General features: G+C 39.7%; 1 protein-coding gene across 1 annotated transcript in view; it reads right to left on the reverse strand.

The window, feature by feature from the left end:
- The window catches only part of KNDC1 (kinase non-catalytic C-lobe domain containing 1), a 103,392-nt gene that overhangs the window by 41,001 nt on the left and 34,539 nt on the right, over positions 1 to 27,852 (reverse strand). The window contains exons 5-9 of the mRNA XM_050959785.1: positions 27,075 to 27,192; positions 25,625 to 26,640; positions 17,755 to 17,869; positions 8,558 to 8,629; positions 8,398 to 8,459 (exon numbers count right to left, since the gene is read on the reverse strand). Coding sequence (XP_050815742.1) covers positions 8,398 to 8,459; positions 8,558 to 8,629; positions 17,755 to 17,869; positions 25,625 to 26,640; positions 27,075 to 27,192 — 1,383 coding nt within the window. The remainder of the gene's footprint in view (positions 1 to 8,397; positions 8,460 to 8,557; positions 8,630 to 17,754; positions 17,870 to 25,624; positions 26,641 to 27,074; positions 27,193 to 27,852) is intronic.

The raw sequence follows: 27,852 nt of genomic DNA on the forward strand, positions 1-27,852 counted from the left end.
CTTTTATGCATGAGAATAGCAGCTGGTTTTCAAGCCAGGGTCAACACTCCTTATTTTCCTCTTAATATATGCAAGAGGATTTAGGGGCGAAAAAACCAAAATGTTCTCATTATTTTGTAGCAGGTCTTTCATATAAAAATAATTCTAAAGTAATTGCAGGCTTTGGGATCCTGCCCCAAAACCCTGCCAGTAGCAACTTACTTAAGAACAGGCTTACTTACTTAATCAACAAGCTGATTGTCAGAAACTATTACAGCCTTCCATTATGAATCCTACGTTTAGAGAGATGATAGATTTAATTAGAAAAACTAAGTACTGAAAATTTGTTCTAGGAATTGTGCTTACTGCAGTTAGACCACTTGAAGTTGCCACAGTGAGGAACCTTAAAAAGACCTAAAATGATTTTCATTTTTGGTTAAAGTATGTTCATATTTTAAAACAGAGAGACAAATTCTGCTCACTTAGCAGAATATACCTACCTTGCCAGTGTTGTTAGAACTCTGGCAATACTAATGCAGCAGAATTTTATAGCACAGAGAAAATGTTTCCATTTTGTCCTGAACTGTTCTAACAGAGAGTTTATCTACTTCCAGGATGACTTAACTATAAGCACAGAGAAAAATCAACATCCTTAAGATTCCGGGATACTGGACCTAAAGGAAAACAACAAGCCTTCTCTCTAGAGCAGAAGTTCCTGGAAATAGTCTAAAAAAAGAAGCAAGTTACAAAAGTAGTATAGATTATTTACAAAAACACAGTCATGCCAAGGATTCATGGATGAAGAAAGCATTGTCCTTTTAGATATTTTTTTTAAGCTAGCTGCTGAAATAAGGAAATGTACTGAACGGGGGAAAATCAGTATCCTCAAGGGAATATGTCAAGAAGCTACTCTTATAATAAGGCTAGGAACACAGATATCAAGGTGATAAGCATCTGTTATATTACATACACATACCAAAGCTGATAGACATCCTCCACTTCACTCATAAAAGAGGGCTCAGGCTGGAGGGACAGAGTTTATGTTCCCTCCCACACATGCACAGGACCCACCGGTTCTCTCTCATGCTCAGGTGATGCCTCCCTCACCCCAGCTGTACCCTCTGCCCCCAGCTCCTGAGGAAAGGGAGGACCTATAAAGGAGTCACTATCCTTTTTTCCTTCACCCGTTCAAACAAAGCCCCCCTGCATTTGAGATTGCAGGGGTTGCATTTTCCAGTTCCCTAAAGAGAGGTTTTCTGTGATCAACAAACAAGGTGGGAAATGATAATGCGCCCTAAAATTCTATCAGTGAAATAGCTGCGTGAATACTGAGAAAACACCATCACAATCTGGAGTTTGTTAGACATGCTGATTGCTCTCCAATTTTTAAAACTTTTATACACATTACATAGTTAATTTCAAACAATCTAAAAATCAATAAGAAGATTGCAGGTCTTGGGATGCTTAAAATTTCCAGTTTATGCTAAAACTGCCATTTTCTACTCACAGCCAAATCCACAGCAAGTCAAAATTGGCTTGAAGTAGATTTGAAAACCAGATTTTCCTTTAGATTGCGAGGCATCAATTTTTCATCCTCAGAGTGTGGGTCTATTCCGAAAAGTGCGCATTTTCTTATACACACAGAAAAGATTTGTTGGGTATCAGTCATGTATGCTGACTAATGATAAAATTATGTATTTTACATCTCTTAGAATGGTAGAGACAAAACAGTACGAACTGCAGATTCTATGCCACCTTGCACATCAGAATTGAAAGCAATGGGTTTGCACAGGTGTCAGTGAAAGCATAATTTGAACTGCATCACCTTTTATTACTGTTGATCCATAATATAGAAGAAAGTAATTTTGATTCTCAGAGCCAGGTAAGAGTGTGCAGTATTACAGTTACAAACACACACCTCACTTGTTATCTGAGCTCATGGATTACAGATATTATTGAAAACAATAAAACAAATCCACTGTGCTATTTTTACAATCACTTTTCAGAGTAGATCAGCACGTTAAAACAATAGGTCATAATCTGAAGTGCATGGGACTGGGAGTGGGAGTCTTGCCACTGACTTCTTATGTGTAGTCTGTTTCTTACATCTACCCCCATTTACTTACTTACCTCACAGAAGAATACCACAGTGCTACTTATTTACCTGCCTCACCAATGACATTGATGTCCTGATTGTAGACAGTGGTGGCATTTCCATCATGTCTGGTTACAAACTGCCATGCAAACAATTCATGGTTGCTAGCCCATGTCACCTCAAACATTACAAAACATGGGTGATCATCAGTGATCAACAATCACAGAGTTAAACAGGGCTATAGTGTAACTGATAAAATAGTGAATTAGTTGAACTGTGGGCAGATGCACTCAATTTGAACTTAATTCATGACTCCACGCCTTCCAGTTCTTTCAACAGCAGATAATGGAAATGGGGACACCTCCCTAATCTGGTATTTATCATGCAACAACATAGCTGGTTTGTGTAACAAACTTAATATGGGTCTGGTTCCACATTCACAACACCAGCCTATCACCATCCAGATCAATGTAGCCATAACACCTAACTCAGTACCATTCCAGCACAGCTTTAACTTAAAGAAAGCTGAATAGAAGGTCTTCACCAACTACTTCAATGCCACTGTTAGAAAGATAGACCCCAATACCAGAAAATTCTCATCAGTTTGTCAGTGTGGTGCATACTGTCTCAAGGAAACATATTCTACAAGACTGCATTACAAATTATGTGCCAGGATTAATATCTGAGTTATTGGATCGGTATACAAAATATAAACAGAAGTTTGAAGCCGACTCATTTGCTGAGGATATCATCACAGCTAACAAAGAACTGGTCTCTGTACTAAAGGATGAAAAGCAAAAGTCATGGCAGAATCTCACAGAGTGTGTGAACATGACCCAAAGCAGCAAGAAAGCATGAATAACTAATGATCAAAGGAAGCAGAACAGCACTACAATGTAATTGCAGACCAGTTCATACACATCAACTCCCAGAGAATTACAGATTGCCAAACAAACAATCCAAGATGTGGTTTGAGTGGCAAGAACATAAGGTGATAATACAATTATAATTTTAGGGCACATGAGTGAATTAATCTCCAGAATTAATGCCCTCAAGAATGGCAAAGCCACCAATCTAGGTGACATCTGTACAGAACAAACCAAACACTTCAGACCAGCAGCAAAGAACTAGTTAATCAAGTTGTTTAGCACATGCTCAGCCTCATATTAAGTACCCAAGATCTGGTGACAAGCACGTATTGTGGCATTCCTGAAAGAATGCAATGGAGCTGAAGAACTTTAGGCCTGTATCACTACTAAGTCATTTCTACAAACCATACGAGCAACTAATTGTAAACCATCTATCATGACTTGTTGAAAAGCACCTAATTCCAGAGCAAGCTGAATTCCACCCAGGCAAGTCATGCACCAATCAAGTGCTGGACATCACTCAATATATTAAAGACGGCTTTGAAAATGGGCCGTGTTGGAACTAGGGGTGCTGGAAGTGCAGTAACACCCCCTGACTTGAAGTGGTTTCTGTGATATACAGGTTTACAGTTTTGTTCAATGACTTTGAGCACTCCCACTATAAAAATAGTTCCAACATCAATGTTGCCGACCTATCAGCAGCATATGACACAGTGAATCATTGTAGCCTCCTCACTAAAATAAATAACATGATGAAAGATCATCACCTCATGATGACTGATAAAAATGTTGTTTTTAGTACAGATTGTATGTCAAACTATGTGGGAAGTGGAGCCAATGGTGGCAACAAAAAACAGGCATATCACAAGGCATGTGGTACCAAATGCTGTACCACAAGGGAAGTACTCTCGCCAATACTTTTCAACATCTGCATCAATGATCAACCAATCCATCTCAGCACAAGAAGTTTTATCTATGTCAATGACCTATGCTTTGCTGCTCAGGCCAAGGATTTGGCCCAGATCGAACCTATGTTAATATTGGTGCTATCTAGGCTCTCAGTTTATCACAAGAAGAACCAATTGCTTGCTAACCCAGCTAAAAAGCAAGTGACTTTTCCATCATCACAATTGTGAGGCCAATGGAAAAGTTATCATCATCTGGAATTGGGTATCACTTGCCCATTGCTAGAATCTTGTCTATCTTGGAATAATGCTAGACCACACTCTCTCTTTTAAGGTACACATGGAAAAGACAAAATGCAAAGTTAGCACCTAGAACAATGGTTCCCAAACTTTAACAACCTGTGAACCCCTATCACTAAAATGACAAGTCTCACGAACCCCCTCCTAAAAATGAATATTTCCAGGGATTTTCTCCTTTACCTGAGTATAAGTTATAAAAGCAGTGATCTTGGAAATATAGAAGTTGATTTTATGACATGCTTATTACACACTATTTATTATTATTATCATTACTGTATTTTTATTACATTATGAAAACAGCAATACTCTTCCAAGATCTCACTTTCGGAGCTTGTATTACTTTGAATAAGCCTGTTATAAGACAAGGCTCCTACGTTTCATCAAGGACTATCAGATGTGAAAGAGCATTAAGGTATTTAAGAAGCCAACTCAGAGTTCCTCCTACATAAGCATTCAGGTTTTAAGCAGTCCTGGCAAACAATGCATGTTACAACAAAGCTTAAATTGTTCTTTAAAATAATTTTAAAAACAATACTAGCTGCCTATTTAATTTTAAAAACAGCAGAAAATATTCACCTTCTTTTCCATTTCTTATAAGGAGTCTTGAAGTTTAAATCTCCTCAGTGTGATAGATATGCTTGCTTTGATCTGCGTAGCTCTTGGAAGTCCAGGGGCTCCGAGCTGCTGGCCCCATCCTGCTGCCTGGGGTCCCTAGGGACAGCTCTGTCTGCCATTAGAGATTTTTTCCCCTGAGAACCCCCTGTAACATTTTGCAAACCCCCAGGGGTTCATGAACCCCCGTTTGGGAACCACTGATCTAGAACAACTTACACAGGAAGTTTAGAAGTTAAAAATGGGGAACCAACCCAACACTAACAGCCACTGCACTTGCACTTTGGCCATCGATGGCCAAATATGCATGTCTGGTGTAGGAAAGATTGGTTCATACAAAGAAGCTGGACCCTGTGTTGAATAACAGCTGTGTGAAGTTCCCCTGTGGTGTTATCCATACCGGTGATCTTCTAGGTCACTCCAATCCTTGACTCTGGGAGCCAGCCTTACCCTGATCTGCTGTGAGAACCGCCACTCCTGGGCTGTCCACACACAGCCTCTAGCCTTTAAGCTGCTTCTTAGACTGTGCAACCGAATGACACTAGCTGATATCTCCAGTCCCACACACAACCCTAGGAACCTCCATCTTGCAGAGTCCAGTTGTACCCACTGGATGCTGCAAGCTTATATGAGTTAATCAATTTAACAAAGAAATTGATATGTACCAGGCTTGTTTTCCCAAGGAGAGTCTTTGACTCGCTTCAAACCAAATGAACTGCTTCAGGTAGAACAAACAAACAAATTTATTAACTATAAAAATAGATTTTAAGTGATTATAAGTCAAAGCATAAGAAGTTTGATCTGGTCAAATGAAATAAAAGCAAAGAGCGTTCTAAGCTGATCTTAACACTTTCAATGCCCTTACAAACGTAGATGCTTCTCACCACAGGCTGGCTGGTTGCCCTTCAGCCAGCTTCTCCCTTTTGATCAGCGCTTCAGACGCTTGGTGTGGTGGTGTCTGTAGATGCAGGTGGAAGAGAGAGAGAGAGCATGGCAAATGTCTCTCCCTTTTATCATGTTCTTTCTTCCCTCTTGGCTTTGCCCCCCTCACTCTTCAGAGTCAGGTGAGCATTACCTCATCGCAGTCCCAAACTGGCCAAAGGAAGAAGGGTGACTCACTCAAAAATCCAACAGATTCTTTTGTTGCTGACTAGGTCAGTGTCCTTTGTTCCTGTGAGACTGGGCTGGGTTTTTGACTGGACTTATTTTAAGCCCCGAGGATACATTTACAGCCTCATAACTACACACATGAAATTATAACCTATAACATTACTGTAACAACAATGCTCAGTGCATCAGCCTTCCAAAGACACCCGACATGACAAACTTTGCACTGGATACTACACAATCATTTTACAAGTATGAACATGGGGATGTAGGGTGTTCCCCCGAGGTATAGAGCGTCACAAGCTGCCACTACATCACAGGAGTCTAAAACCAACAAACACGAACAGCCTTTATGTGCTTGCCACAATCACTCCATCAGATATTAAGAGAGTGGTAACAATCAAAATGGCACAATTGTCAGGCTGAAGATACTGGACTTCTGCTGTAGGGCCACTATGCAGCAGTTATCCACCTGAAGTCATGGAAAAAACTTCCTAGCTGCAACAGAACTGCTTATAAAACAAAATCACTGACAGCAACATGACTGGAAAGGTAGTGTACAGGGCTCAAAATACTCATGAAGGATGTCAAAATGCACATCAATCTTGCTAAACACCTTCCCACGGGCGTGGAAAAGGATTGGTCAACTTGGAGATGTTTAAATCGCCTCTGTCAAGGCTGAATCCCCACTCTGTCACTCCAAGTGCAGAATTTAAGGGTGGGGCCTGCAAGGATTCTAAAAATTAATACATGCCACTCCAGACTTGTATTAAACTCTCAAGGTTATAGCTTTTCTCTGACCTTGGCTTGGTAAACGCTGCCACTACCCAAATGCAAAAAACCCACTTTGAACCCAGGAAGGAGCACTTGGGAATTTCTCCCTGTGGGGTACCTTCAAGCCCTTTCACCGCCGCCCCATGGTGGAAGAGCTGGGAAAGAAAACAAATTAAATTAGCTGTGGCTATCAGCTAATCAAACAATATGCACAAACTTTTTAGGACACCAAAAATGCAACCCTGTTCTTAAAAATGGTAAATTTTATTAAAAACAAAAAGGGTAAAAATACATTTGGAACTCAGGCTTTTTGCTAGGTCTTAAAATAAACAAATTACAAAATTTTAGCACCCAAAACAGTTTTCTTGGGGGTTCAGCTTAAAGGTTACAAGCAAACAAAAAGCATCTGGGGTTAGCACAGGGGAGATCCACAAGTCTTAAAAAATAAACAGACATAAACCTGATCACGTTTAGCTAAACATTCTGATCTACTTACACATTTGGAGTTCAGATAAGTAGTTCTAGGCATGATCTAATGATTTATGATCATACCTGGCTTAAAGCTGCTTATAGCATGGCTGCTCTGTCCCTCCAGCCCAGAGAACAACAGACAAAGGGAAAGTTTCCTTCCCCATTTTAAAAAGTTCTATCTTCCCATTGGCTCTTTTTGGTCAGGTGTTCACTCTTTTCCCCCCTTTACCTGGGGGACTTTTTAACCCTTTACAGGTAAAGCAAGTAAAGAACAGCTACCAAAAGGAATTTTACAGCTAACTGGCTGGCTTGTGTGTCCATCAAAGGAGCTATCCCCCCATTTTGTTTATCAAAGCATCCGAACAAGAACTGGTGGGTCAAAAGTCAATATGGGGAAGTGAGGCTATTCCAGTAACCCAGAAAACATGTGACGGAAGAGAAAAATAAACCGTGGAACATCTATTCGTCTGCTGGCTCCTAGAGGAACTGCACACCATCAAAGATCTCGCCAGGGGTACAGACCAAGCCATATATTGTGCCCAACATTGGATGAACTTATGATTGTGGTGGAAGGACACAAGATGATGACCAATCTCTCAGAAAATACAGTACTTAGTTGTTTCCAACTATTATGAAGATAATAAGTAGCACTCATAGTGCTCTTCATTACTATCATCATCTTTGGGTTGAGAGTTCCTTAGGACTTCTTTATATGGAGAAATTTATCCACAGAACTATACTGGTATAATTATACTACTGTCATTGTACTGATATAACTCCCCACCTGGACACTTATTCTAGAGTAAATGTCCATATGCAGAGTTATACCAGTGTAAGCAGAGCAGTATAATTATACCAGCACAGTTCTGCCAGTAGATTACTCGCATAGAGACTCTAGGCTGAAGCCCAAGCTTTGAAGTGCTTGTTTCTGCATCAAATGAATAATTCAGAATGCTGTAGCCTCCAGTGCCATTTCCATTGTAAATGGATTAAAAGAAATCAAACTTTATGAAAGTGCTTTTGAAAATAGATTTTTGGGTTCACACTTCAATACTTGGGAAAAATGAGAAGTGCTTCATAAGAAGCAACTATTTATTCATGAGAGCAACATCAAACATTTGATGGATGATAGATGTACTCATTGAATCTTGAAAATATTTAGCCTTCCGCCTCAAGCCTCACTGAACAGCAGAAGTATGCAGCAGTCTTTCCCCCCCCTAAATAAAATGAATAACTACTCACATGTAAGAGACTCACAGACATGCCTCAAATCATATGACATTACCTTCTCAGTAACAAAATCCATTTCTTCAATTTCAGGAGCCAGATAAAATGTATCATAACATCCTGAAAAAAGAGAAGAGAAACCAAAACCAAAGAGGTAACATATTTGCTTTCCTCACTTCCACAACAAGGAGGAAACATTGCTTTTATTATTATTTTACCTTCATCTTTTGGAGCAGCAAAGAGAACATTTCCATGGCAGTCAATCAGCACACAATCCAAACATAAAAACACTGCAAAATAGGTTACAAGAGAATCATAGCTATATCAAAGTGCATCCTTTGAAGAATGAATTCTAACATGAATAATTATGACTGAATTTGTTTGAAAAATATTTAATATTAACAGTCTCATGAATCATGTAACCAATTAAGTTTGTGTGTGATATAGTTAAATAAAAACTAAAGTTGAGACACAAACTGGCTAATAAAAATTAAGAAGATAAAATTACCCAGACCTGCAGGTAAAGATGTCCTATTACTGCAGAATAAAAACAAGCAAGAAAGACAAAGTTGGACCTTTAGGAATAGAAAGGACTTCGTAATAACATCACAATACTTTATGTAACGTCTCTTTTCATGTAGTGCAGAAGAGTGATGTCAGATGAGAACAAAAGCAGCAGCTCTGGCTGGATCTGCCCTAGTCTCCTCACAAGGTAAACATGAAGGTATGAAATTACTAACCTAAGAGAATTTTTTTCTTCCAAACCTTGAAGTGACAATACCATGGAGATTAAATGTAAGAAACGCTCAGCTAAGGTCCTTCTAAAGTGAAATTAACTGGGACTGCTGACCATAATTGCAGAGGGAATATCGTCAAGGAGATAGAACACAGAGCTAGAAGGGCCATTATCTGGAAAGGAATTGAAGGCATGTGTCATAAACATACAGTTAAGGGTTAATTCCTCTTTTACCTGTAAAGGGTTAAGAAGCTGATACCTGGCCAGAGGAACCAATGCAGGGACAAGATGTTTTCAAAGAGGGAGGAGGGAAATCAGTCTTTTGTCTGTTCATAAAAGTTTTGTGCTGGAGTGAAGAATCCAGGAATCAGCCATCTAACATTTCTTAAAAGTAGCAAGTGTTTAGAGACGGAATGTATTAGATTATGTTTATTTTCTTTTGTGACTTTGTTTTTGCATAGAGGGAGAATCAAATAGGGTTTCTCTGTGTAACTAAGGTTTTGCCCAGAGGAACATCCTCTGTGTTTTGAATCTGTTGTCTGTGAGAGTAGCTTGCATACTAATCTTACAGAGGTATTCCTTTCACCCTTTTTCTTTAATTAAAAATCTTCTTTCAAGAACCTAATTGATTTTTCCTTGTTTTAAAATCCAAGGGTATTTTGGATCTGGGCTCACCAGCAGTTGGTGGGAGGTGAATCAGTCTCAATCTTGCCAGGAAAAGGGGGATAAAGACGGGAAATATTTGGGTGGAAGACAGAGTTTCCAAATAATTCTCCCATAAACGTTTGTTTAAACTATTTGGTGGTGGCAGCTACTAGATAAAAGCTGGTTAATAAGCTTAGGGGTTATCTCATGCAGGTCCCCATATCTGTACCCTAAAGTTCAGAGTGGGGTTGACACCTTGACATGTTTGGCAGCAAGCCAGATGCAGGACCCTCTGGGAATTTTAATATTCAGAGCCCAATCCTGCAAACACTTGTGCACAAGTAGCTTTACTTACCTAAGTAGGCTCACTGAAGAAGATCCTCACTTGCATAAGCATTTGCTGGCTCAGACCCTCAGCCCTACTCTGTTTAAGAAAATACTTGAGTTGTATAAATATTTTAACTGACGTGAAATCTCAAGAAACTAATTTTCCTGTATTTAACATTAAGAATGTAAGATCATTTTATAAAAATTCAACCATGCAAAACAGATGAGTAAGACTCTCTCCATTAGATATCTTAAAAGCACAGACTGACTTAATGCGCTTTGATATGATAAGCCATCTGATTAATGTGGTTCTTTCTCAGTGGGCAAGCATCAAATAAACCCTTTTCCTATGAAAAAAGTATTAGAGTAATAATTTTACATTATATAAATTCTAAAAAAAAGAGAGAGAAGTTCGAATATGTTCTGAGAAAATGGTGAAAAAGTCCTTCTTTAGTTAACAACAAATCCATGAAGAGCAGGTTAAGAAGAACAGCGAGGAAATTAAAAGTTATTGGCCACAATTCAGAAGAGCACTTAAACTGTGCCTAACTGTAAGTACATGCTTAAGTCCCATTGTCTTCAATAAGATATAAATCAAATTCTTTGGTACTGTTCTGAAGAGGGATGCTTTCCTGGAGTGGCAGGTGCGGGGGGGGCATTACTTATTATATCAACTGAGGCAGTGCCCAGAAGCACCATCAGGACTAGGACCTCATTGTTTTAGGTGCTTTACAAACAAATAAGATGTTGTCCTTGCCCCAACGAGTCTAGATTTTAAGACCCTGAACCTCCAACTGGATCCATGCACGGCAACCCTGGAGCCTCACTGCAAGAGTGGAAGGAACTTCCTGCATGTATCCAGTCATAAGATCTGGGCCAAAGCCCAGAAACAATATATAAAGGATAAGAGGATAGGAAATAATCAAAGTCCCAATAAAGGACTCAGTGTGCATGTAGGGATCCATAGTACTAGAATGCAGTGTGGGTAAGATTCAAAATACATACATTTAGAAGGTGTTTTAAATGCACTTGAGCTACCTCAAAAATTCTTAGTTAGCTAATTATTTGGAAAGTGGGTTTGAGAATGATTCAGAAGGAGGAAAAGATGTCTTTATAAATATGCTCAAGAAGGGCAGCCTACACATAGGACAGCATTGGGAAAGGCAGGAAGCATTAAAATTAAAAGGGATACTGATATTTAAAAAAATAATTAAAAATCAATTTTATAACAGGAGTATCCTGTATACAGTGTGTCATTAACTTTATATCTATATCTGTATATTAAGTACAGTAAAAGACATGCTATCCAGCATGTTGGAGGAATGGGGGTTGCCGGCTAGGCAAAAATTCCAGATAACTAAGGGGGCTCAGGGAGGGAGTTTGGATGTGGGAAGGAGCTCGGGGCAGGAGGCTGGGGTGCAGAGAGGTTTTGGGGTGCCAGATCCAGGCAGCACTGACCTCGGGCAGCTCCCTGCAAGCGGCAACATGTCCCTGCTGCTTCTAAGCAGAGGCACAGCCAGGCGGCTGTGTGCACTGCCCTGTCCCGCCCACTGGCTGTGCAGCTCCCATTGACCAGGGACCGCAGCCTATGGGAGCTGCGGAGGTGGTGCCTGGGGCAGAGGCAGTATGCAAAGCTGCCTGCCCATGCCTCCGCCTAGGAGTGGCAGGGACATGTTGCTGCTTGTGGGGAGCCACCGAGGTGAGCACCACCCAGATCTAGTACCTTGAAATGGTAGTTTCTAGAGTTTTCCTGTTTATAAAGTGCCAGAAAACACAACTTTTACTGTATTAGTAACACAGCAGAATCACGTATGTTTAGAACAGTCTTTTGGATAAACTCAAGAAGGTCCCTATCAAACAAACTCAGTTCACTATTGCTCTCGCTCCCTATGAACACAGCTGCCTGCAGTCTCTTTTGTTTCAGATTGACTTCTGCTCTGGTGCTAAACACCTTCTTGCAGGACTACAGGAAGAGCCATACAAGCTGCCCTAGAGCAGTATGTAAGTGATATAATCGCTTTCATGCAAGAGACAAGAAGTGAAACTGACCAAAAAACCAGTGAAGTCGATTATACTGAATGTGCTGTCAAAGTAAACACAGAGGAAAAACACACTAACTTTTTGTTGTAATTTTTTTCAGTTATAGTAGCCTTAAGGGTTACTGGTTCAACATTTTCATATGGAAATGTGATTTTCAGGTTGGTAGTGCCCTTTTCCAGCTGCATGTGCAAATTCACTCTTTCCTTGTCTGAATTACAACACAGACTTTAACACTTTGGTGTCACAACCACATATAGTACTTTACACATATGCTATTTATTTTATCACAGTGGTCCAGAGGTACATCTTTTTATTAACTCTGGACCCAATCCTGCAAGCTGCTGTGTGGGCCGCCCCACCCCCATGCAAGTCTCCACTGCAGTCAATGGGGGTCTACAAACGTGAAGTACCTTGCGGGATCATGGCCTTAGGCTATTTACATGGTAAGTTCTAAGGTATGTATTTTAATAATTGCGAACACCCATGACCTAGCATTTATTTTCAACCAGCAACACAGCTTTCTTCCACTGCACTTTAGGACTAAGTCAGTTAAGCAACTAAGGGTATGTCTACACTACAGGATTATTCCGATTTTACATAAACTGGTTTCGTAAAACAGATTGTATAAAGTCGAGTGCATGCAGCCACACAAAGCACAATAATTCGGTGGTGTGCGTCCATGTATCGAGGCTAGCGTTGATTTCTGGAGCATTGCACTGTGGGTAGCTATCCCGTAGCTATCCCATAGTTCTCGCAGTCTCCCCCACCCATTGGAATTCTGGGTTGAGATCACAATGCATGATGGTGCAAAAACGGTGTTGCGGGTGATTCTGGGTAAATGTTGTCACTCAATCCTTCCTCCGTGAAAGCAACGGCAGACAATCATTTCGCGTCCTTTTTCCCTGGATTGCCTTGGCAGATGCCATAGCATGACAACCAGGGAGCCCGTTTTGCCTTTTGTCATTGTCATCGTATGTGTACTGGATGCTGCTGACAGACGCGGTACTGCAGTGCTACACAGCACCATTCATTTGCCTTTGCAAGGTAGCAGCGACGGTTACCATCCCTATTGTACCGCCTGCCGTGCCATTGTAAATTGGCGATGAGATGACAATTATCAGTCGTTCCGTACCATCTGCTGCTGTCATGGGTGCTCCTGGCTGGCCTTCGCTGAGGTCAGCCGGGGGCGCAAAGACAAAAATGGGCATGACTCCCCGGGTCATTTCCTCCTTTATGTTTTATCTAAAAATAGAGTCAGTCCTGCCTAGAATATGGGGCAAGTGTACTAGAGAACCAGTGTACCAGAGAACCAGAGAGCACAGCTGCTCCGTGTCAGATCCCGCAGAAATGATGAGCTGTATGCCATTCTAAGGGGTGCCCCTGCAACAACCCCACCCGTTGCTTCCCTCCTCCCCCAACCCTCCTGGGTTACCATTGCAGTGTCCCCCCATTTGTGTGATGAAGTAACAAAGAATGCAGAAATAAGAAACACTGAGTTTTTAGTGAGATAAAATGAGGGGGAGGAAGCCTCCAGCTGCTATGATAGTCCAGGCAGTACAGAATCTTTTCTTTAGACATGAAAGGGGTGGGGGGCTGATGGAGCTCAGCCCCCAGTTGCTATGATGAAGACGGTTACCAGCTGTTCTGTACCATCTGCCAGGAATGACCGGGAGTCATTCCTATTTTTACCCAGGTGCCCCCGGCCGACCTCACCGAGGCCAGCCAGGAGCACTCACGGGCTGATGATGACAATGGATAGCAGTCATATTGTACCGTCTGCCACAGGGCAGGGGAGGTGAGAGGATGCTGCTATTCAGTGCCACAGCACTGCATCTACCAGCAGCATGCAGTAGACATACGGTGACATTGAAAAAAGTCAAGAAACAATTTTTTTCCCTTTTCTTTCATGGGGGAGGAAGGGTGGTAAATTGACGAGATATACCCTGAACCACCCCGGACAATGTGTTTGACCCTACAGGCATTGGGAGCTCAGCCAAGAATGCAAATGCTTTTCGGAAACTGCGGGGACTGTGGTATAGCTGGAGTCCTCAGTACCTCCTCCCTCCCTCCATGAGCGTTCATTTGATTCTTTGGCTTTCCATTACGCTTGTCACACAGCACTGTGCTGTGGCCTCTGTCTATCATAGCCTGGAGATATTTTCAAATGCTTGTCATTTCATCTTCTGTAACGGAGCTGTGATAGAACAGATTTCTCTCCCCATACAGCGATCTGATCCAGTATCTTCTGTATGGTCCATGCTGGAGCTCTTTTTGGATTTGGGACTGCATCGCTACCCGTGCTCATCAGAGCTCCATGCTGGGCAAACAGGAAATGAAATTCAAAAGTTCGCGGGGCTTTTCCTGTCTACCTGGCCAGTGCATCCAAGTTCAGATTGCTTTCCAGAGCAGTCACAATGGTACACTGTGGGATACTGCCTGGAGGCCAATACTGTCGATTTGCGGCCACACTAACCTAATCCGACATGGCGATACCGATTTCAGCGCTACTCTTCTCGTCGGGGAGGAGTACAGAAACCGGTTTAAAGAGCCCTTTATATTGATATAAAGGGCCTTATTGTGTGGACGGGTGCAGGGTTAAATCAGTTTAACGCTGATAAATTCGGTTTAAACGCGTAGTGTAGACCAGGCCTAAGCTGCAAATTTAGGTGGGCCTACACATGCCAACAAAAAGTTTATTCTTCTTCTATGTAACTGTCATGGTTACAGGGCAAACTGTGCCTCTCAAGTGCACACCTTAGATGACAAGTCTGGCTTCCAGCACCTCACTTTGGATAGAACCACACAGACCAAACACTCAGATTGGATCTCTGGCTGCAGCCCTGCTGGTTCTCCACTGTGTTGACACAGCCCCAACTCTGTTTTGGCAACTGTAAGAGTTTCCCTTCAGAAGCCTGTGACGTGTGCAGTGACACAAACAATGTCTTGAAAACAAAGCTTTATTTATTCTTTCACCAAAGGTACAAAACAGATAGAGAAAAGAATAAAAAACAACAAGAGGCCAACCCACAAGGGTATTAACCACTGTAAATTCCCCTCAGCCCAGCTAACTCCATTCCTGGCAGGCAGAAAACAACCTGGCTTGCTCACAGCACATGCATGTCTATCAATCTGTCAGCTTCCACTGACACCCTCGGCGTCTCCTCTAGCTATCCAAAACACCTCCCTTTTCTAGGATCTTTGAGATTTAGGCTATGTCTACACAAGAGACCTTAGAGCAGCACAGCTGGACTGATGCAGCTGCACCGCTGTAAGATCGCTTGCGTAGTCGCTCTATGCTGACGGGAGAGAGCTCTCCCGTTGACAAAATTAAACCACCTCCAACAAGTGCTGGTAACTATGACAGCGGGAGCTCTCTCCTGCCGACACAGTGCTGTGCACACTGCCACCGATGCGATACCACACCCCTGAGTGACATAAATAGTAGTGTAGACATGGCCTTAGATACACTTTTATCCCAGGCTTCACCCTTGGGAACAGTAAACCATTCTAGCCTGGATGGAGAAAGTCAGGTAGTTTCATCCCCATTAAAAGCCCATCCATTGTTTCATCAAAGAGCTCTTATCTGTGTCATTGTTTCATTTCCTGCAGTTTCTCGTCAATGGTCTCTTTTGAACTTCTGGCAGTCAGGCAGGTTAACATCAAAATAGATTACCTGATGAGGGGGCATATAATATGTATAGAAATCTAACATACCTAACTCCCTCATTTGACATACTAATACCAAAATGAAGTACACTGTGCAAGTACTATTTACTATATAGTTTTTCACATAATGATTTCATGTACTGTCTGGCATACATCTGATAAGCTTAATTTGAAATGTGATCCTGTACTTAAAAAACATTTCCAAATTTGAAAAGGAAAAAAAGCAAGCTTTGGTTAAAATGAATTTAATTACAGAAACCCTGTTTTTTAAAAAGTCTGGAAATGAACAGTTAATCAAGCCAGACAGATTCCTATTGCCATTTAAACAGTCATCATTCCTCACTTTATCAGTCTTTCACTGCCATAATTAAGACAAAGTAGGTTAAAAAAATACACATTTTTTAAAAAAAAGACTCAAGAATGGGTAAAATGAATCAATCATTCTTAAGATTGTGCTGGGAAGGGGGTATTCAAAAAAAAATCAGTAAGATAAAGAGTTTTTCCTTAAGTAGCAAATGAACAGTAAAACTGTTTTATAATGAGTACATATACACCTGTACCCCAATATAACGCGACCCGATATAACACAAATTCGAATATAACGCGGTAAAGCAGTGCTCCGGGGGGGCGGGGCTGCGTACTCTGGCGGATCAAAGCAAGTTCAATATAACGCGGTTTCACCAATAACGCAGTAAGATTTTTTGGCTCCCAAGGACAGCGTTATATCGGGGAAGAGGTACACACACACACACACACACACACACACACACACCCCCTTATCAGAACGGTTCTAAAGTGAACAATATTCAGCTCAAAAGTTTCACGCTGAAAGGCAGAAGACCCAAAATGAAGATGCTAGAAAGGATATCCTCCCATTTACTGGTTTGTGTCACAACCTTAATATTTATTTAAACAGTTTTTAATTTTCAAATGCTAGACAAAGTTCAGATCTCAGATTGCATCAGTATGTTGAAACTCAGCTGCTTTGGACACATGTATATGCACAGTAGCAGAGGTTTGTTGGGCATATTAAATTAGAATCTAGCTCATTATATGCAGTAATTTGGAGTTTTTCCAAACATTAGGGACATGCACCATGGTTCTGAAATCACATAGAGCAGCATAGCTTAAGTGCACAAAAATCTACTTTTATAGCTAATTTTCTTTGTAATATTTTTATACTATAAAAAGATAAAAATGGCTGAATCAACACAATCCTAAAAAATGCTATGAAATTATTGTATTTTAGTAGTGATTTGTTTATATTCATTCGCTACTGATTTAACCAAATATCCTTAGGCAGAATTTTTAAACAAACAGAAAGCAAAAACAAACCAACCCAAACCAAAAACAGCTCTCTTTATATTAGAGCTTCTTCAGGTTTATCATTAGCGTAAGCTGGACCAATCATGTTCAAGATTCCTACTAAAATTCAGGATACACATGAAATCCTCACCCCCCACCTCACCTTTTTATGCTAGAGGGCACAGCAGTACAAAGAGGCCTTAAATGCTCAAGTTCCAGCTTTGGAAAGGATTCCCTTCCCTCCCTCCCCCCCGTGTCAGATCCTCGGGTATGGGGACATGGTTGGGGGAACAGCCTCAGCACACAGTTCTGTGTAGATCCTGAACACTATGAAATCCTATAGGCTGCTGGAACTTGCAGAGGTCCCCATGGGCTTGTTAAAGGTAACACACAGACTCTCATCCAGGGAAATCAATCTCTTTACTTTATACACTTCCTCAGCCATACCAAAAGTTCAATAAAAAAGAGATATAGTCTTCCCATGAAATGTATGAAACTTAATTCGAAGTGTACTAAAATTTTTCAATCAGAGTCTCTATAACTGAAGTTAATCACAGTATTTTAAAATTTCAGTTTTCATTTGAGTTGCAGAAGAAACATTTAAATAGGTATATGCAGTGAAAAATCCTGATATACAACAATAATCTATGCAAGTGAATATACATATAGACTATTTAGAAGTCATGAAGGCACTACCTGGATAATCTATGCAAGTCTGTAGAGTAAACAAGCATTCATGACATAATGCCCAGAGTTCATAGTCTTTCAATGGCTTACCATACCAAGACAAAAGATGTTTCAGAGAGACCCCCTGAAAATAAAATCAAAGAAAAAAAAGTTATGAGACAATACATTTCTAAAAATAAAATATCTACTGATGTTTTGACAAAAGTACCTTAAACTAAATGCACACATTTTAAAGGCATTGGGGCTTAGGCATTTTATTCCAGTTAATGTTAATAAATGTCACTGGTAACTTCTCATAGAAAAATCTTTGCACAACAACAAGATGAATTAATTCTAAACTTCTGAAATATACAGAAAAAATTGTAATTCAAATTAGCTTTCACAGGAAGGGGAAAAAAGTATCTCTGGAGAGCTGATCTGTTCAAAATCTTTTTGCTTATCACAATACAAAGATTCTTTGCAGTATGACAGAAATAATTAAAAGAGACATTGCCTAGCAGAGCCCTGCAGTAGGACTGGGATCCTGTGGGTCCCACAGGACCACTGGCATAATAGAATAGTTTAAAAGAATAGTTCCATCAAGGGCTCTATTGCCTAGCCTACAAAGAGCAGAAATCCTGATCTATCTTGACAGCAGCATTATAGGTCTTACCTTAAAGATTGCATCAAAGTTTCTTGTACTTCTGTGAAACAAGTTACATAACATCGACAACAGAAATGTCAGAATTATTTTGAAGTAAAAACATTATTTTGTTTTTAATAATTGTTGACAATTTAATTTACACGAGTGGCATGTTGTATCACTAAAAGTTGTAGCTTGTTTATCAAGCTAGATGTTTACACTTGACCATCACCCTAGTATAAAGAAGTGTTATTGTACAAATGCAAGAGAATATTTACTGTTCTTCATAGGGGCTTTCTAGGCTATAATTTATGAATATTTGCTTTGGAGTTTCATAACTATAACAGAGGTTTATTACCTTCAGTCACAACAGTTTGATGCAAGTCACGGATGCTAAAAACAACATTCTCATCAGACCAAGGATCAGTAGCCTTGGGGGAAGAAGCCATATTATATTCATACCTGGAATCCTGCAGGTACACTGACTTTCACCATAAGGTAGCAATCAAGGTAGGTAAATACTTCGGCCTAATGCCTTTTAAACATCCTTTTAAAAAGTGAACTGTATAAACTTTGTATTAACTGTTAAGAAGTACAGTCAACAATAACTTTTTAAAGTGCTATGTTTTTGTAGTCTGCTCTTAACATACATTTCCTTGTGTTAGATTCTCTCTACCAAACACTGCGTGTAGCATGTTGCATAAAAAAAAGCATCGCTAACTTCACTACGGGTAAATGTCATCCAACCTGATCAGATTAAGTTTCATTTTCAAATTTTGCCATCACCAGCATTCTTGCGCCTGACACAGAGCTCAAGAGCTCAACCACAATTCTGTTTCTTGATCTTGTTTAAAAAAAAAAAAAAGCTGATGAAAGCTATTTAAATAGTTAAGAGAAGTCAGCTGCATAAAAACATGACTCTTTAAAAATAATTTTTAAAAGGAGCCAACTTCTCAAAGTTTGCCAGACAGCAAAAACAAGACACTAACTGAGCTACAGGACCCTCACTTGAAAAGTGGTCAACATTTGGTATGAAGGATTTTTGATGTCCCTTTTGGCTACCCTTTTTGTTACCCTCTTCATACAATGATACTTCTGACAAGTCTCTGAGCTGTGCCTATGACCTCCTCCTGGAGAGGCTTCAAAACGAAAACAGGTGTTAACAGTTCAAATTCAGCCATGGGATAAAACTGCCAGAGCTGGAGAAACTCTCAGACAGTCTGAGAGTGATGCTTGGTCTCAGAGAGTCTTTCAAGTCAACAAATACTGTGATGCCAACTTCCCCACATTTCCCTCTGAGGCCATGCTACTCTGTTCTACATCAGAACAGCTACTAGGGCAGAGAGGAAACCTTCCTCACTGATACTTGCAGTCTGCTGCCTCTAGAGGAACTCAAAGATCTGCACAGAAAGCTGATGCTACCTCCTCTCCTTTTGTTCACCTGACTGCTTTCTCTGCTCCACATATCAGGTGCTTCTGACCACAGCGAGGAGCTAATGAATAGCTGGCAAGGGAAGGAGGAAGAAGATGGCCCAGTCCCCCATGTTCATCTTTAGCAATAGCATTCACCCTTAAGGCTCCAGTGATGTGGAGAGTAAATATGAAACACACAAGTTAGTAGGGGAGCAGAAAGAGACATCCTGTACTTTCTCATTACGTGCAGGGAGAAGGAGAGAGAGGAAGGAAAGAAAGGAACATTGACTGGAGCAGGAAAGTTGACAGAATTTAAGAAGGGTAGCAAAGGGGAAAGGCTTACCACAGGAGAGTGTGTGCAAGCAATGGTGGACAACAGAATGGATGAAGAGGTGAGAAGAATCATAGGAATGGAAATGCTGTTTCAGAGAAAGGCAGCAAAGACAAGGATGTAACAAAGTAAATACTAGACAAGAGAAATACCACCATTATCTGTGACTGAGTGAATCAGATAAGCACAAGGGGAGAATAAGAAAAAAATAGAAGTGGGAGGGATGGGGAAAGAAAAGAAAAGATGCAGGCAAGTTACAGGTTACTTAATTTTATTTAATTGGTATTCTTTTGAGTGACACTTCCCTGGCAAATGTCCTAGATCTGTTTTGGAAAGAGGGATGAAATAAGTACTATAGTCATTTAGAAGTATTAGTTTCACTGGCTATAGAGGATCCTGTAGTTCCATAATGAGGTTACCTTGGTTTCTACCTATATTGCTATTACTTCTTCTGGGTGGCTGTTGTCCAGATATTGCTAGACAAAGATTACTTTTATTCCAGATGGTACGCAATGCCTAAATGTTGTCATTATGGAGAGAGGGGAAACAGGAAAGAAAAGGAAGGCCCCTCCAGAGTCCACTATCAGGGCTTTATTTGCCCTACTCCTTGTGCAAATTCTTAAGTATGAGCACTATGCATATTATCAGTAAATACTCAATACTCTTGTTTAAGCAAAATAATTGCACCAAGTCCAATTAAATGAAGTTTACTTGGTAAGCAGTGTTGCTTTCCTTAGTTATGGCTATGAGGCAACTTTTTTACTTAAGGCTCCAATTCCCCAAATAATTTAAGCATGTTTTAACTTTAGGCACATACTTATGTTCCACTGAATTCAGTGGGACATTTTAAAAAAAAGTTTAAAAGCCTATTTAAGCTTTTCAGAAATAGCACTAGAGACTTCCAGCAATGCAAGTTTCAGAAGTTTTGAATCCTCTAGGCTGTTGATATCAACTTTATCCAACATCCCTACTTCTTTAGTACTGCACCATCAGCAATATACTTATATGCATAAGTCTGTGCAAATCCTCATTTTCTCTATTTATTTCTGAAATTCTCAAATTGTATCAATTTTTTGGAAATGTATCCTTTTCATATTAGAAATGGTTTAAGAGCTCAGTTTTTAAGAAAACACTTTCTTAATCAGAGTAGCTTTGATGAGAAATATGAAGGTATAGTAGAAGTTGTTTTATCCAGCATGTTGGGGGAAGTGAGGGTGCTGCTAAGTAGAAAATGCTGGTTAACTATGGGGAGGGAGTTTGGGTGTGGGAGGGGGAGTGCAGAACACAGGCTCTGGGAGAGAGTTTGGATGTGGGTGGGGGCTCGGGGCAGTGAGTTGGGGCGCAGAAGGAGGTTTAGGGTGCCAGATCCAGGGGGTGCTCACTTCTGGCAGCTCCCCACAAGCAGCGACCTGTTCCGCCTGCTCCCGGACAGAGGCATGGCAGGCAGCTCTGCACACTGACTACACCCACAGGCGCAGCCCCCGCGACTTCCATTGCCCGCAGTTCCCAGCCAATGGGACCTGTGCAGCCAGCACTCAGGGCAGGGGAAGAGTGCGCAGAGCCGCCTGCCACGCCTCTGCCTAGGAGCAGCCGGGACAGGTTGCCACTTGCAGGGAGCTACCCAAGGTGAGTGGCCCCCAGATCCGGCACCCCCTCCTGTATCCCAGGCCCCCTCCTGCACACAAACTCCATCCCAGAGCCCACAGTCCACACCCACTCCCGTGCCCAACCCCCACGTTGGCCCTGTGCCAACCAGACTATAAACCAGCATTTCAATGAAGATCAGAAATGCTGGTTTATAGAGCTTTCCGGTTGGTGAAGTGCCAGATAAAACAGCTTTTACTATATACTATAGATTAATATATATTGTAGGCATTAATGACTTTCACTTTAATGTGAAAATTCTTTAGTATGTATTGTATGCTCCTTCTCGCTACTAAGGAGAATGATGTTGGTAAAAGGACTAAAGTAAAAATGTTTAGCAATATTCTTATAATTCACTGTTGATACCAGTTTTATATACCCAAACATCTGGGAATAATAAATATCTGAACTATGCCTGCCTTTTAGGCCAAGAATAGTACTATATTATGCGAACATACACTGGCATCTTATGAACAGCCATAATGAGGCAATAAATAACACATTAGTCCTCTCTTAGGGAACACCATTCTGGGAATACACAATTTTCCTTACCTGTAAATGATATTTCACCAATGGTCAATGTCATTCTCTACCTAGGTGGGTTTTCACTTCTGTCACACTTGATTAGATATGAGTGACCAACAGAACACAGATGTTTGAGCACTAAAACAGTCTACCTCCAGGTGCCTGTTAGTGGCTCTCTGGTGTGAAAGCCATAATATTTGTAGAAAAAAATATTTAAAAGCACAGATATGAGACACCTGATTGGAATGAAATTGATTAGAGAAATAAAGGATCCCCACTCAACCTTGAAGTGATAAATGTTTATTTATGGAACAGCAAGCTATCACTAAGTGCCCTGACAAGATACATTGGAGAAGCAGGACAACAGCAAATGAGCATCTTTAGTACCGCCAATTGGCTATAAAGCACATAGGAAGCAGTGTTAGGGTATTAGACAGACAGATGATGTCCTCTGGAAAAATACTATTGACAAGTAAGAAAAAAAAACCTGTCTATTCTCCAGAGTGGACAAGGTTAATCACTAACTAGATGGGACTTATATAGTATTCTTTCTAATTAGAGAATACTTGGAGATGCTAGAACAGTTCTGTTGAAAACTGCATTTGAAGACATATGCATATCTATTATATAATGCCTGGTATATAGTAGCTTTGCAGATCTGTTCACATAAGCATTACCTATTCAGGGGAAAAACTGGCAAAGTACATTCTTACCGGAATCACATCCTCTTTGTTCCCTTGCAGTAAATGAAAAAACTTTGACTCAAATTTTGTGTTCAATACCAAGACAAAAATGTTATATAGAAACCTGGAAGTTTCTTTTGGCCCCGCTGGAAAAAGGACATAAGAATTCTGACACTGGGGAAATCAGGCGTGGCACATGCGCACAAAGTATGTCACAGAACTTCAGGCTACTCTGTAAGAACAGAGTTTTTAAAATGGGGAGGAGAGCCTGTAGACAAAGGCTACCATGTGCCAGAAACTGGAGGAGAAAAATCATTTGCTGTTAGAAGCAAAAAAACAGTTGCTAGAAGCTTTAAAAGAACTTCCTTCAAAAGGAGGATTTACGAAGAGCCCTCAACTCTGTGTTTAGTCTGTAGGTGGGAAAACATTTGCTTAAGAAGGCAGCTTAACTCTAGAACTTAAAGGAACTGTTTGGACAGAGGTTGTTGTCAATGGCTCCCTTTAACTGTCACCAGAGCTGTGCCACAATGCCTTAGAGAACATATGGCAACGCCTTTGTCAACAGCTTGTTTGTAAAAAAACCTAGAACTTGATGAGAAATAATTTGGTAGGTTTTAATGGCCCTCTCCTTAAATAGTAAAATTTCTTCTAGACCCTATGTTAGACAAAGACCTAGAAGAGCTTCTGGATTTTAAAAGGGTCTCTTCAGCATTAACTGTTTGTGCGTTGGAGCCTGAAGTTTTAAGTAGGACTGTTCACTAAGACAGGAAGTTGAGAACCTGAGTCAATAGAACCCTTCCTTCTACTTACAGTACGTCTCTATGATCCATGGCCTTCTTTGTCACAAGCTTGGTGTCTGTCATTTCTGCTCAGATCATATTTACTACCCTCTGAGGATTAGAATAACTGGAGCAACATCCAGGGTGAAATCCTTACCCTATGAGAGTTAATGAGAGTTTTGTCACTGAATTCAAGGGGGGAAGGATTCTACTCATCACCCAGAAGAGAGGAGGTGAAAAGTAATAAACACTTATTAAATCTGTGTCCAGAATGAGCAGGCTATACATTCTCATACACACACAAATGTGACTATGAAATAAAGTAGGCACATGGAAACTCATCAGAGGAACTGATAATCACTTCATCATGGAAAAAAAGATACAAGATGGATTTTCAATCCGACCTTCCCCATCCCCTAAAGAGTATGTAGAATAAATGGGTGAGAACAGAAGATCAGAAGAAACTGAAATAAATTACCTGCAACAAACATACCTTTTCCAAGAGTCCAAGAATATGAAAATTAATGGGGTTTGAATAAAACACAGGGGACACTGTGTTTATAGTCAGAAGAATTCCCTGCAAAGTGAACCCTATGGAGCTTGCACTGTGATCTTGATAGGCAGGAACAATGTGGGGGTGGAAGTGAGGGTATAAAATCTCCAACATGGAATTCCTTTTTGATAATTCAGGAGCCTACCTGCATCACAAGCTCTTCAGTTAGATATCTGTTAGTTATTTGCTATTATTCAGGCTGAGGGGGTAGACACCTCAGAATTGAGACCTGATATGCAGCAGACACTCTGTTACAGAGGGCAGGTTGATCAATCTTTCCTTTAGAGAATAATTTTATTTATAATAATAATAAAAAAAGAGCCTAGGCAAAATTATGCAAATCAAGCATGAGACCTGAACATTCATGATGCTCACTCTGTACAAGTCACAGCATAACTTGAGAAGCTTAAACAACAAGAGTAGGTATTCACAAATTCTCCTATTCCATGGATTGCTCATGATTGTTAAAGTGTGACACAAGAGAAAACCATCTAGTCAGAGATCAAACTTGTCCACCCTGAGAACTTTGAGGGGAAGGAGGCAACGTTGCCCCAACTGTCTAGCAGAGTACATTGATGGAATCTACGACTCCTCTCCCTCCTCTTTTATTTGGCTGTTCATAGAAGCAAAACATTTTTGGTCAATGTACACATATAATACATGCATATTATGAAATGTAACGTAGCACATATATAGAAGGGCCTTTTAGAATAAAAGATGAATACAAGAATTTTTATACAATTCTGAAATAAACTTAAATATGTCTGTGGCTTTAGAAGACAAAAAGGAGTGAAATCTTGGTCCTACTGAAGTCAATGGCATGTTTGTCAGAGATTTCAGTAAAGCCAGGCGCTCACCCAAGTACTCTAATTCTTATTAATGCCTGGAAGGTCCACTACAACTTAGCAAATTTTGTGAGTCAGCAAAACATATGAATCTCCTAAAAACAACCCTACCCCAAAACAAACACCCAAAGAAAATCCATCAAAATACACTTTGTGCTTTATCCCAACAAATGGAGTTTAATTTAAATTATATGCTGCCACTTTGTAATATACCAGCATACACAAGTACAGCCTGAAAAAATGTTAAAATGATGAAGGCTTAGCAATCAAGACACCTTACTTCAGGCCTTACTTATAAACCTTTGGTGAGAAAAGGGGACAGATCAAATTCATGTGAATTTTAAAGCATGCAGATTAGTGAGGTTCTACTCTATATAGCTATGTTAATATGGGGGAAAACGTGGATAACACATGGTATTCAAGTCATTTCCTCTCCACATAAATGACTACAGCAACTATATAATGAAGATTTTGTTTTTACTACCTGCTCATTACTTTTGACTTCTGATTCTCTGCTTCCACAGTGATTTTCATTATTGTTTGTACTCATCACACCAGTAAGTAATTCTGGAGAACTAATTAGGCTTGACCCATATCCATTCCTATTGGTTTTTGTTGACAACACTGAAGCCATCTTATTAAAATGTGCTAAACAATTTTCACTTGATCTTTGAGAAGTTTCAGTAGAGTCCTCCAGTGCCATATAGTTATTTACCACTTCTGCTCCAGCAGCTGATTGATCTGGGTTTTTTAATGTATTAGTGATATGTCGAGTTTCGGAGGTAGCATGGGAAGATTCTTCTATACGATTACATGAAAGAGCAGCTTTCTTTTTACCACTAAAAGATGGCATATATTCCTCTAAATACATGCCAGAGACCTGCGTACACACACAAGACGCATCTACCTGAAGATCAGAGACCTGGTAATTCTTTGGTTTTATTCCTGGTGGATTATTAACATTGAATGGACTACGTTTTCCCTCTGAAGCAGCAACCTGATTATTGTCTAGAGGTACTGATTCATATGTTAGTGATTGTTTTTTACGAGCCAGTAGTCCACTGTTAGTTAGAGATGTGAAAACATTACTTGTATCTGTAACGTCAAGTGGTAGCTTTGGAAAAGTTTTCATTTTTCTCAAACAACTTTTCTTAAAAACATCTCTCTCTCTGTCATTAGTAAATGGTTTTGGCTCCAAAACAATGTTAGCAAATCTTTCATTATATATTACATGCTTGTCCTCCTCTTTGCTCTTTCTAACCTCAGTTGCAAGTTGTGAATGTTGAGATCTTTCATTATTCAGATCAATTTGCATTTCCTTTAAACCACATTCTCTTGCATTCAAGGCCACGTTGGCTACAGAAGAGTCTCCGTGATAGCTTGTTGTCATGTCTTCAATTGTAGAGGAATCACCTTCTATGTTGTTTTTTTCATTTGTATATAATTTAAATCCCACACTTGTCTGGCACACTTTTCCCTTCCACATGTTATCACAGTTGTCTAGATGCAAAAACAGATGTTCACATTAAAAAGTGTTTAAAATCGTTCATCTTTTCTAAGACTTTTCTTTTATGCTTTGCAGTTTTTTGCCCTCATAGTACATTTTAAAGTACATTATAGAAACAAGATTCTCTGAGCATGTCATTTTTATCAGAAAGGACAAAATTTTAGAGAGAGTCACCATAAATCATAATGGAAAATTGTTCAGTGTAAGTTTATTATTGTCACTGAATGTTTAGCTTTTTCTTAATAAAAGAGAATTCACATATATTCTAATCCAAGTGTTATTAATAGGTTATATTTTATTTTTAAACAAAAGAAAATGAGTACAGCAACAGAATATAAGACTTGCATATCATGTTCTTGGATTTCACTATTCACATGTTAGGACTGTCTGAAATATGTTATTTTAATCTGAAATACATTAAGTTTACCTTGAAAAGTACCAAATGATTCTATTGAAAGCACCCTTCTTCCAACAGCGGATAGATTTCGACAAATATTACTTGAGGAAGCAAACTTCAATTTTTCTTCACATAATGAGATGATACTCTATAGACAATTAAAGTTAAAACTTTACTGGTTACTTAAGGTAAATACATTCTCCAAGTTTTGGCTTAAAATGATCATGTTATCATACATAGCACATTGGAATTCTTTAACGAGATATTAGTATATAGGACCTACATTTTGCAATATCTTGTATGTATATTACATTGTTAACTATAATTTATTTCTAGCATGGGCTACTATAGAATACTTAAAGTCACGTTTCAAGTTACATATAACAGTTTTAGACATAGGAGATATTAGTAATGACTGGTAAAGATAACTATTTTAAAATTTAATTTCTATAAATAATTTACTCTGTATGTTCAAAATAAAAATAAGTATGCTATTTTGTAATGGCTCTAAATTGTGGCCTGTGTTTTACAACAGCATACATTAAAAGCACTAGAAAAAAGTCAGTACAAACTAAAATTACATACAGACGACTTGTTTATACTGCTCTATATACTATACACTGAAATGTAAGTACAATATTTATATTCCAATTTATTTATTTTATAATTATATGGTATAAATGAGAAAGTAAGCAATTTTTCAGTAATAGTGTGCTGTGACACTTGTGTATTTTTATGTCCGATTTTGTAAGCAAGCTGTTTTTAAGTGAGGTGAAACTTGGGGTACCCAAGACAAATCGGACTCCTG

The sequence above is a fragment of the Gopherus flavomarginatus genome, chromosome 6 (genome assembly GCF_025201925.1).
Source record: "Gopherus flavomarginatus isolate rGopFla2 chromosome 6, rGopFla2.mat.asm, whole genome shotgun sequence".
NCBI classification, from domain to species: Eukaryota; Metazoa; Chordata; order Testudines; family Testudinidae; genus Gopherus; species Gopherus flavomarginatus.